The sequence below is a fragment of the Vollenhovia emeryi genome, unplaced genomic scaffold (genome assembly GCF_000949405.1).
Source record: "Vollenhovia emeryi isolate VEMERY1.0 unplaced genomic scaffold, V.emery_V1.0 DF939120.1, whole genome shotgun sequence".
NCBI classification, from domain to species: Eukaryota; Metazoa; Arthropoda; class Insecta; order Hymenoptera; family Formicidae; genus Vollenhovia; species Vollenhovia emeryi.
The window spans coordinates 36,132-48,290 of NW_011967246.1; the positions used below are offsets into that span (position 1 = coordinate 36,132).

At 46.7% G+C, this 12,159-nt stretch overlaps 1 protein-coding gene across 3 annotated transcripts in view; it reads left to right on the top strand.

Moving 5' to 3' along the window:
- Window positions 1–8,109, top strand: part of LOC105570370 — a 10,542-nt gene extending 2,433 nt beyond the window's left edge. The window contains exons 1-4 of one of the 3 annotated variants that reach the window (XM_012027502.1): window positions 2,456–2,474; window positions 3,655–3,751; window positions 4,643–4,958; window positions 5,339–8,109. In XM_012027502.1, the coding sequence (XP_011882892.1) occupies window positions 2,470–2,474; window positions 3,655–3,751; window positions 4,643–4,958; window positions 5,339–5,826 (906 nt within the window). In that variant the 5' untranslated portion in view covers window positions 2,456–2,469 and the 3' untranslated portion in view covers window positions 5,827–8,109. Of the gene's footprint in view, window positions 1–2,455; window positions 2,475–3,150; window positions 3,566–3,654; window positions 3,752–4,642; window positions 4,959–5,338 lie in introns of those variants that run through there. The other 2 variants (XM_012027501.1, XM_012027500.1) reach the window with 2 other exon arrangements.
- The last annotated feature ends 4,050 nt before the right edge of the window (window positions 8,110–12,159 follow it).

Here is a 12,159-nt window from a genome sequence, read left to right on the forward strand (position 1 = left end):
CTCTCTCCCCGAGATGTGCATGTGCCCCGCTTGTGTGCGTGTGCGCGAGAAAGAAAAAGAGCGGAGCGAACGGACGAGCGAGCGAGCGAGCGAGACAGGGCGGAGGGGCGAGCGCGATGGAAAGAGAGAAAACGCGCTGTGCCGCCGCTGATGGGGCCGACATCGCGGCGGCCCGAGGGAGGAAACGGCGCTCCACCACGGGGCGCACGCGGGACAATGAACCCGCTTCGCGCTGGCTCTCGGCGAGCGAGCGAGCGAGCGAAGCGAGAGCGAGAGAGATGGAGCGCGGCAACGCCGCGCGTGTGCGCACCCCGTGTGTCACCCTCGCGGCACCGCCGCGGGGTTTTACCCCCGCGGACTTCTCGTGGACAGCTTCTCGGCACCGTCACGTGGTCAGCCGTCCCGCGGTAGAATGACACTTTAAACGAGTGGACAAAAAAAAAAGAGAGGAAATGCGGATCGTAGAATTTTTCTTTCTCGCGTACGTTTATCGCGCCGAGCGTCTCGAAACGGGTGAAACGAGATCGATGCGGATGCGACTGATCGTCGGAGAATATTTTGTTCTTTTCTTTGCTACTGCCTGATCCGATTGTTCAGTTTTTAATTTTTTTTTAGAGACAAAGGAGAGGACAAATAAAGCGCGCGCCGTATGTTATACGTGTTCGTAGGTGTATGATACTCGTACCATTATGTATTTATCTTGTACATCGATGGAAGAAATATTTTACGCATCCGCAATTGTTATTTTTGAAACCACAAGTTGCGTCGTACGCGTATGATTATTTGCGTAAACGGCACGCGAAATCGCCGACCGAGTTGAAACGTAGATGAATTACTTCATCCGATGCGATTATTGATTTTGATGAAACGGTTGATCCACACAGTAATTGCAGTCGTGAAATTTACAGGCAATTATAATTAAAAACGGCGGGTCGAGAGGATCGTATAATTTGAGGATACCGCGCGAGAATATTAATTTCTGCATACAATAATTCGTCGCTTATTAATCTATGAAGAAATCTCTTGTTTAATGAAATAATTTGAACTAAAATATACTTTGAAGCTGACGATTAAGATATAATAGCAGCGCATAATATTATTCATTCGATTCTTTATTTAGGTAAAACGATATTAACTCGCTCCTGAAATAGGATTTCCGGCGATGTGTAATATTTGCAGGTCTTCGATCTCTACATCTTCACTTTTTATGAAGCTATAACCAAGTTCGTAAATGGCAACTCGCAAAAAAAAAGATTATACAGTTTTCACTATTTTGGGAAATTATATAATATTAGATCCAAAGGGCATTTGTGCGACTGTGGACCTCTGGATCTAAAAATTCGAGAGATTCGGTAGATTACTCACACGGCTCGTTTAAAAATAATTCAATTTCTAAACTAATGCCCATTGGCAAGAGTTACTGCACCGCGTATTATTTTTTGTAGAGCAACATATTTAAAAATCAGCCAAATCCCAACCTACGGACCTATATCTTCCCCTTGTTGGAAGAAAAAGGGAAATTTTACTAGACGCACATTTAAACATTAGAATTCGGAAACCGAAGTCTATAAATTACGAATTTCAATGATATTATATTTAAAGCGTTATTTTTTTAGGAGTTTAACGATTTAAAAAATGAAGGGTCATACAAAATGAAACCCTCTTCAAAATGCTAGAACAACTGCCAGTTATTAAATTCCAACAACCTCTCGCGATTCTTCTATTTCAAATTTAAATCGTTTATTTGGAAGCAGTCGATGATCTCCACTAAATATTTATATAAATATTAGACAAGGCGTATTGATTCATTAGCGTATTATAAGTCATCATAAGTAAATGAATAAATTATCAGCGCGCGCGAGGTAAATGATATCTCTACGAGATCAAAAATTTAATCACGAAAGCAATCCCTCTTGAAAATAACGAGGCGCAAACATATGGAATAACAGAATTAACAGCCACTTTAAAAGGATAATTTTCCGGAGGCAATTTCTTTACAAAATTTCTCCAAACGCGTTGTTACGTTTTACTAGAAACAAAGAATGAATCTACGGGAACCGCGTGAAGGAACTCTGAGAAAAGGAGAGCAAAGCTACGCGCACGTCAATTTTCTTTTTACTAATCTCATGCGGTGATAAGGTCGCGCATTGATTGTCTTCGCTGGCGCGATCGGATCGAACGGGCTCGGTTTTTCCTTCTTTTTTTTTTCTTAATCAATCGCGACGTATTACGATGAGAGAAAGAGGCGAGTACACACGGGGACAGTGACAGAACGTATGGCTGTCTGGTAAAAGGATGGGCGCCGGGAGGAGGGGAGGACAGACTTTACGCGCCAGTTTCTTCCGTGTTGCAGAAGCGACGGCGAGGGCGACGGGGGGGTCAGGAGAAGTGGAGTACCGTTGTTTTCATTCCCATTGAGGCCAGTTTGTGTCAAGGCTGCTTTTCCACGGTGCCAAGCCGTGTGCGGATATGCGGTATTACGAGGCGCAGCGCGCGTTTCGGCTTTGTGAGCCGACGTCCCTGCTTCTTCGGCTTGGAAAAATATCGAAAAATAAGCGCGGACGCGCGTGGAAAATTTATCCGGGGCGGAAAGGACGCGAGGAGGCGCGGGATGTCGCGAAAAAAAAAAGAAGAATTGCGATTCTGACGTCGGCGCGCGGGACAGTCGTCGCCCCCCCTGGGCTCCTCGCTGCGGATAGGGCGAATTTCCCGAAATTTCGGAGACACGCAGATTTAACCTCGAATGTGCTATTCGCTCAATGCGATTAAGTATTTAATGTATTTTGTGTAGTTTCGAATGATTCATTAATAATGCCCCGGCTCGTCAAAGCCCGCGTTGCGCCGCGTATCACCGCCGTTTAATTATTCCACGCGTATTTCCGCGATAAGAATTATCAAAAATCCCAATTAACGATTTATAAATTATAATTAACTCCATACGCGATTCCGCGACGTGAAACAATCCGGACAATACGGATTTAATAATTTCCCCGAGCAAATTCGCGATTTTCCCGGGAAATGAAGTGTATCGAGTTTTAACGAATCCCGCGCTTATTTGCAGTTAGCGCGGAAATCCGATTTATTATTTCCCTTTTTTTTTCTTTTGCGGAATTTGCCGCTGAAACGATTCGAATTATCAATAGATTTTCAAGCTCGCGGCCTCTTTAAAAATTCGTCCGGCTCTCCGGCTGCGCTTTCGGTGTCCTTAACTTTACAGCGTGCTCCTCAATTTCGCAGCGCCGACGCTTCCGTCGCGCCTCCCGAATGTTTGCATCCCCCCAGCGGCGGGGGAGGGGGTGCAATATGAATATCGGAGGAAGACGTAACGTCGCGCGACGCGCGGATCCACGTGTGATCCACGTGCGCGATAAAGATGGGTATCGTCCAATCGTTGACGAGGGGCGTGTCGAGCTTCTTGCGGCAGCGCTTGTATTTTTAATCGAGCCTTTAACGAATTCCTGTATTCCGCAGCGGCGACGACAGCGGCGGCAGCGCGATTACGTCACGCCTGTTCGCTCGTTCACGCGTACGCGCGTAGGTGTGCGACTGTGTGTCATATGTGTGTGTATGTGTGTGCACGCGCACGCTTTCCTCCTCCGACTTGAACGTTGGACCAATCTTGATCGCACGGCTTTCGCCGTTTCGTATCCGCAGGTATCAGAATGAGCTTCCGAAGAAGATCAAATCGCGCGGCAAGGACGCGCATCTCAATCACGAGGAGCTGGTGCAGACGATGAAGTGGAAGCAGATAGTAAGCCGATCTCTTTTTCCTCTTTTGGCCGCGGCCGCGGAGTGTCCGAGTACCGCGCTTTTAAAGGCTTGTGTCCACGCTGCTGGAGCTTGGTTCAGGTTGTAGTTTTTTTTTAAATGTGTAGTCAGTGAACTTGCAGCTACTCCATAAAAGCTGCAAGTTGATTGGCTACACATTTCTCGAAATTACAACTTGGACCGAGTTTTAGCATCGTGGACGCAGGCCTTAAGGCCCAAACACACGAAAGAAGCTGAAGACTCGAGGAAAGTGTCACCTGTGACGGTCGAGAACGCGAGCAGCCCTTTTGAAACTTAAGCAATGCTGAAAATTCAAACAAAATTATTGAAATTCTCAAGTCTCAAGTCTTACTGTTCAAATTTTTTCGTATTTTTTTCAGCTCGAGTATTAATTAACAGACGACTTTTATTAACTGTTCCAATAGCGGTCGAAAGTGCGAGAAGTCGCGTTAACAATTATGTGAATGCACCGATCGCTATCTCCCTCACAATTGGTACGCGCGATTAGGAGGGGAAAAAACGCTGTAGCTTGTAATTTGTGGACCGCGCGCGAAGCTCGTTCTCACGGATAAGAGATTGCGCCGACGCGGGTCTCGATTAACCGTAAAGAGAAAAGGAAAAGCGATATTAATACCCATGGAAATGATTGTCGAGAGTATTTGCATTTACGTGTAATTTACACCGTCGGTACCTCGAGTCGTCGGCCGCGCGCGAACGCGAAAGCGCTTGGATCTTGGCTGAACGGTGCCCGGAATCCGCGGTTGGGTGCGACAGACACGCCTCGGCGAGATCCGAGCGGAGGGATCTTCGCGAAGCCGCCAGGATCCAGGATCCGAGTGGTCCGCGGCGATCTGACCCGCCATTTTGTTTGCAGCGCGGCAAGTTCTACCCGCAGCTATCCTACCTGGTGAAGGTGAACACACCGCGCGCCGTGATGGCGGAAACGAAGAAGGCGTTCAAGAAGCTCCCGAATCTCGAGCAAGCGATCACGGCGCTGTCGAATCTGAAGGGCGTCGGTACCACGATGGCTTCGGCCCTACTCGCCGCGGCATCACCGGAGAACGCGCCCTTCATGGCGGACGAGTGCCTGATGGCGATACCGGAGATCGAGGGTATCGATTACACCACTAAGGAATACTTAAACTTCGTCCAGCACATTCAGAACACCGTCGAGAGGCTGAACAAACAGAGTAAGCGACTTATGAGTCATTGTCGGCCGCGCGCGCGTGCAATCCCGCTCGTCGCGGCGTTTACGCGCCTCTAGTCCTTGGAAATGAGAGTCTCGTGTTGGTTCTCCGCGCCTGAGGTTTCCCACGTCGTTTGGATCTCTAGTACCTCTCTAATCTTATATTTCCGCACGTCCAAGTAAAATATTACCGTATCTCCGAATGAATTTAACGCCGTCTTCGTTCTTCACTGGCTCGTTTTTGTTCTAAGGTTTTATTGTTGATGCCTCGGGATTGAAAACTTTGGACTTTACGTCTCCGCGTCGTCGCGGAATTTTCGTACGAGCAAGGGATAACATTTAGGACGCTTGCGTAATGTCACGAAAATGTTTTCTTTGTTCCAGCGTCAAACGGCAAGACATGGAGCCCACATAGAGTCGAACTGGCGCTGTGGACGCACTACGTGGCGTCCGAGCTGCAGCCGGAGCTGCTCGACGGCATCCCAGGCTCGACGGAGAACGGCAACTCGCATAGCGCCAGCAACGGCGAGGCGACGGAGCCGTCGGATGATAGTAATCAGGAGACGGTGGCGAATGGCAAGGACACGCCGGCAGCGCTCGACCCGGCGGCGATCGACGAAAACAGCACAACGACGTCCTTCACCGAGGACTCGTTGGACAAACCGGCGACGCCAATCACCGCCAGCGATCATCCTGTCGTGGGCGCCAGCGAGGACACGAACGATTCCCTCATTACCAACGACAGCAGCAACAACGCGACGCCACGACCTACCGATAGCGAGGATACATGCGAGGAGGACTCGCAGGACGCGCAGGACGCGCAGGAAGCGCAAGACGCGCAGGAGCCGCCCACCAAGAAGAGCAAGAAGTGACCCGATCGGCTCGGTGACGCGACGAGCAACAACGTCAGCACTTTCGTGCCCGCCAGAAGTCTGTCGATCATCGCGGCACCGCGTCGTCGATTCTGAATCATCGAACGGATGATGGACCGACGGACGGACGGATAGGTAGTATAGAGATGGATGCACGGACGGACGGACAGACGCGGATGGATGGATGAATTACTCTATTGCGCGATTGCTTGGACGGAGCGCAGCTCCGCTCCCTTCATCCTCGAACTCTTACGGAAGGGGAGAGGAGATGAGCGAGGAAGAAGAGCGGTGGATTCGCGCCGGGATCCCGGAGTTTCCGATGAATTCTCGGGATCCTCGAATCCTCAAAGTCCTCTCGCTCCGCTTCTCTCCCCCTTCCGTATCCTTCCCGCATCTCGCCCACGGTCTCGTTATATCTCGTTTCTTTACGCTCCTCCCGTTCTGGTAACGATTTTTACTGAGTGACCGACGCGAGTCCGCATCCTCGTCGACGTCAGACGTCAGATGATACAGCTAGATCCTCGCCGTTGTTGTTCGGACAATCTCGCGCGTTCACGTAATGCCAACAAGAGTTTTGCACCACCTTTTGATTATGGATCTCCTGTATAAAGTATGTTGGAGCGGACGAGGAAACGTGAGAGTATATACTCGGTGTTGTTAGAAATAAAGGATCTTTCACGAACGTACTCGATCAATACATCATTCCCGAGGCGTCTTGCAACAGGATTTTCGTTTCTTCGTATTATGTTGAGAACTTGGAATTTTTAGAATTTGAGATGATCAAAGTCGAAGTTTTCGACGAGACTTTCGATTTTGACGGCTTACACTTTTAAATTGGCAATTTGTATGAAATTATGCATTCACGGGACCTCGAAATGATTTTGTCGATGATTTACTCTCTTGTCGAGCTATTTACGTTGCTGTATCTTGGAATACTCGAACGTCCCCTTTCTTTCACGGCTCCTCGTTTGCCGCTCTTCAACGCAAACACAACTGAAACTGCCGTTCTACAAACAAGAAGGTGATGCAAAACTTTCTTGATACACATCTCTCGTCGTCCACTTTTCTAATCCACCCTACGCGACGTCACATGTCGTAAATAACGAGACTCCCTCGTGACGTTCCGGTTGTCATCGATCACTGCGATTTTTCGTTGAAGTTTTCGCAATTGTCACAAAACATCCGTCGCGCATATGTTTTATATATATATATATATATCCCTTCCCGAGGTCAACAATCCGATAGATCAGCCTCGAGGAATGATCTCGCAAGCGAGTGTAAAGCGATGTTGCATGTTTACGCGTGAAACGGCCGTGAACTCCACGTGTAAAGAATGCGTCAAACCGTGACTTCGTCTGAGAATGCATATGCAATAAGGAGCGGAGACACTTTTTTTATTTTATTTACCGTCAACTCCGAGACCGTATACAAGACGGGACAGCGGGAGAATTTTGAATATGCGTAAATATTCAGCATCGGCACCGAGATTTTGTGAATCCCCTCGGAAGATTTCAGTTCCTCCTAGACACTTCAGGCGGCAGCTTTTCCCGAATGCGCGCGCGCCAGGACGACCGACAATTAAATTCCCGCGTCCTTTGGATCCTCGGAAGGGAGACCTGCGAATCGTCCGGACCGTGGATCACTTTTCAGTTAGTCGATAATCGATCACGTCTTATTAGTTTCGCGCAACGTGAATCAATATATACGGCGGAGTTCTCGAATCATTCCTTCGGAAGCGACGATTATTATTGTTGAAAAGAGAAAGAAAGGGAGAGAGAGATTGGGTGAAATGTATGTGAATGAGGAGAGGGGGAGGAAGAGAGCAAAGCACTCCGTGAGTAGCAAAAAAAGGCAGAGGAAATACTGGACACAATGATAATATTAATATTAATAATAATGATATAAATAATTATTATTATAATTATAATTATTATATAATACCGAATCATTACCATAATTTATATACCTAATGAGAAAACTGCATGTCAGAGTGATGCATGGAGCAAACCAAATACCTTGTAAGTAAAAAAAAAACTTTAGAAAGAAATAAAAGTAATGCTTTCAGTCCATCAAGCTCAGTAAAATAGCGTCCGGCCTGCGACAAATACACACACACGCTACGCGCGCATAGTTTTAGGAACACTAATTATTTAAGTACTTAGTACGTATCTACTCGAGAGTTCATTTAAAGAACATTTAGTACTATTATCGAAACTTTCTCTGATTTTAGAACTCTAAATTTTGTTGTTATAAATACTTTAATGAACGTTTAAAGCCCCCAAATTTTTAGCTTTTTAATTCTCGAAATCTTTAACTTTTACGTCAGCCGACGTCCTTTTTCTTACCTCTCCCACATTCCACTTTTTAAGTTAATTTTGAAAATTTCTGCCGGGTTCTCGATTCCTTGAGGAACGCGAGCTTGGAGTGATACGCAAGTGCTCGTGTGCTAGAAAAAAGTGAAATTAAGATCGTTCACATGCTAAACGCGCGCAGCTTCAGAACCACGTTCCGAGGATTCTGTCAGCTTCGATTCGTCTCACTTCACTTGTAACCGTCTGCTTTGTCAATTGCAATTTTTTTCACAGCTTTAAATTTACAGAACTCTTATCGCGCGTGTCTGCCGTTGCGTTTCAATGGAATAAACTGTTGTCTCCCGATTGTTTTCATAAAAATTGGAAAAATGGGGCCGTGCGCGCAAAAGGTGGGAAACACGCATGGGTAATCGCGGGGCGAGAAATCCCACGATTATTGCGTATTTCCGAAACGATGATTCGTCATTCTTCAGCCTCGAACGAGCGTGACACGGCGGCATTGCGGATACGTGCGAGAAGGTGAAAGTAAAACGCGTCTCGCCTCTCGCATCTTCCAGACTTTCTCTCGACGTCGCGTCGCTCCTTAGACTCCTCGTCGTTGACGTCGTCGTTCATCTTGCTGGGAGCGAAGTGAAACCGCAGTCGCGACCGCAAAACCACGTCCGTTTTCGGCCGCCAGAAGCACATGCCTCTGCGCGTCTCTTTACTCCCTACTTTGCCTTAGATTTTTTCCGTTTTCTTGCACAATAGAAGCGTATCGATGGTTAATTCTTCATAAATCTTCTCGACTACGACTACACGCACGAAAAACATCCTGTAGATAAAGCGCATTGTTTTTATTTTCATGCGCTGTAAAAGCTATTGAAAGTGACTATTTTATACAGGAGAGAGAAAGAATATGCGGAGAGATGTTAAAATTCAAAAAGCAATCTCACGATACGCTTTCTAAAGTTAAACTGTTATACATAGTCTAACATCGCTGGAGGAGTGGAATTTATACTTTTGACAATTGACAAAATTCTTAACAATGACGAACAATCCTTTGTCCGCGACGCTTCAAACAGGTTCTTGACAAGACTAGAGGAAAACTGCAAACATACATTGACGCTATACAGAAGTGGTATCTGAAAATTTCGAAGTTCCTTGTAGAACCGTACTCCGTTTTTAAAGGGACTTTAAATGTCTCTTGAACACGGATGAGTCACGTTTCCTAGCTCCATTCAGCTATTGATATTTCTAAGAAAGACTTTCGGACATTTTAAATCTGTTTCGTTATGCGTATCTAAAGGAAATGACCGAGAAGTTAGGTATAAGATACGAAAATTTTACAAGGCTCGGTAATCGGGGAACAATAGGAACGAGTCAAGGTGAATGACACATCCGGACACAGGCCAAATAAGCAATCGTGGAGCTATTGAGCGTTGACCTTCGCAGGCAGCGCTGCAGGAAGGATCGACGACACCTTGCAGTTTGCTGATTTATGTTGACGCGATAATTCCATTTAATTGTGCGTGTTCACATATATACTTAGCCTTTACGAGTTCATCAAGGAATATCTGTTCTTCGTAATTTAAATAATTATTGCTTGTCAACACGGTGAATTGCCGAGAAGAAAGACGTTTAATTTAGAACAGCTGATTTCTTGTAATAATCCGCGAGATATTTCACGTGGGAGCAGAGACTCACAAATTTCTCTGTGAATCTACGCGTACGTTCACGTCAACGGTGACTTGAGTAATTCTTGTGAGACGCCCTTTAATTTTTAATTCGTAAAGTTGATTTCGTTTATTTATGAAATTAGTTTAATTCGATGAAAATGCGTGTTGTGTCGTCATTTCGTTCGTGTTAACTTGGACAACTTTTAACCTTCGCCTGTTATTACAGGACTTGTATCATAAGTCTGCAATTAGTTAAGTTTCAATATCGGTCAAGAAACCGCTATTTTCTTAAAAAGAAAACCGTTCGGCTAGCGAATCACTGCGAGTGGCGAATTGCGCACGGCGGATCGACCAATTTTTTCTCGAATTCAACTCGTTCAAAGAAATGATTACATTTAGTTAGAAGGACAAGACGTGTGCGTAATATTTTCTATAGAGATTGTTATATATATATATATATATTTTTTTTTTTAGATTTGCACAATTCATGTTTGCTTCTATCGTCTATTGTCAATTTCGTTTGTACTTCGGGGCTATGCGATTTACATGAGCGCGTTCCACCGAGGTCCGGTTTTTCGTCGGTGCTGAAATCGTCGAAACCGGTTTGCCGAAGCGTAAACGAGCGAAGCGGGAACTCGAACTTGGGTTTCGACGCGCCTGGCTACGGTAACTCCCGGTCGAAAAAACTCGCTCCGATTTTGCAATAACATTTCAGGTTTCTGGGCGGATTTGCAGAATTCCCATTTTAATTCGCGACGATTGAAAGCCTCGAGACGCAAAAGAGACGCGGTCCATCCGACTAATCGGAAGGCCCGAGAGAAGAATTTTTCAAACACGCGCGGAGAGATTCCGGGACAATGGAACTCGAGAGCGGCGAGCGATGTAGCAGCTCGCATGATTCGCGGGTTCAGTTTGAATTTTAAGGCTCGGTTTTTCATTTTCTGGTTAATTGTTAACCAGTGGAGGTCGCCCAGCGAAAAATGATTTGTCGAAACGATGTCTAATCATAAAATGACGTCGATTTGACATCATTTTGACATCGATCGACGAGTCATTTCGGTAGTCGACTCTCTGGCCCGTATTTATAGTCGCGATTCTGCTGAAAAACTCAGGTAAAACCAGTCTTGAGACATGATACTATTTAATAGATGAATCTTGAGACTCAATTTGATATTTGTTTGCAATCTCGATTCAATAGAGATTCTCAGAGGAAGTTTTAGAAAATGGTTGTTGGATTCCGTATCATCTTGTAAGATTTGAGTCGAGTAAAATTGCGTATCGCCGCTTTAATCGATATTTTGACTCTCAAGATTCTCAGGCGAATAATCGGTCCCCTTTTCAGCTGAATACAGTTTCAGTTTGATCTTTGATCAAAATGTAACTATTGAGCCGTCTGTATCTCAAGACATGAAACTCCAATCTGAGTAGCTCACCTGATACACTCTTGAGAATTGAGAAACGACTATAAATACGGGCCTCTGTCTCTTCTCAAATAATATCATAGAAAAAGATGGAGGGTCGTCTAACTTCTGATTTGCCGGAAAACGAAACACCGAAGTGAGAGAGACGTTCGGCTAATTGACTCTCCGTCTCTTCTCAGATAATAAGATAGAAAACGATAAGGGAGTCGACTGAACTCTGGTTAACAGTTAACCGGCGTTTCGTGAAACTGGCCCTTAACCATGACGCAAACTTCTTGCTCCGCGCGAGAGAGAGAGAGAGAGAGAGAGACGGCGAGAAGGGGAAGGGAATCCGAATCCCACATCCGTTCCCTCTGGCCCCGCGGACACCGAGGGAAGGCAGAGCGTCGAAGAAAGGGCACCGCGAGAATCAGGGCAGAGGAGGAAGATAGGGGGACGACGCGCAAGGGGGGTTGGAAGGTGGAGCGGGGGCGGGTGCAATGCATCGCGGTCACTCCAGTGACCTAGTAACGTCCGCCGCGACCTTAGCTGCGACGTGTTCACCCGTTTAAACCACCCTACCGTTCCCCCTCGCCACCTCCTCCTCCTCCTCCTCCTCCTCCTCTTCGTGCTCCCTTTCTCCTGTTCATGCCACACGTGATGCCGGTGCAGCGCGGGAGGGCAACGGGGGCGAGGCGAGGGATATTCTCGCGGGATGCGGAAAGGGAGGAGCGACAAAGGGAAAGAGAGAGCGAGAGGGAGAGAGGAGGATAGGCAGGGAGGGATGATATATACAAAACACAAGGTCACACAAGTGCGATTGTGTGGACGGCCGCGTCGGTGAAGACGCGGTGACGTAACGTTCGGCGACGACGTGTGCACGTGACCCGCGCGACGGTGGTGTTTATCATGGCATTTGCCATACGACGTTGCGCCGGGTGTGTGTGCGGCCGTGCACCGCGG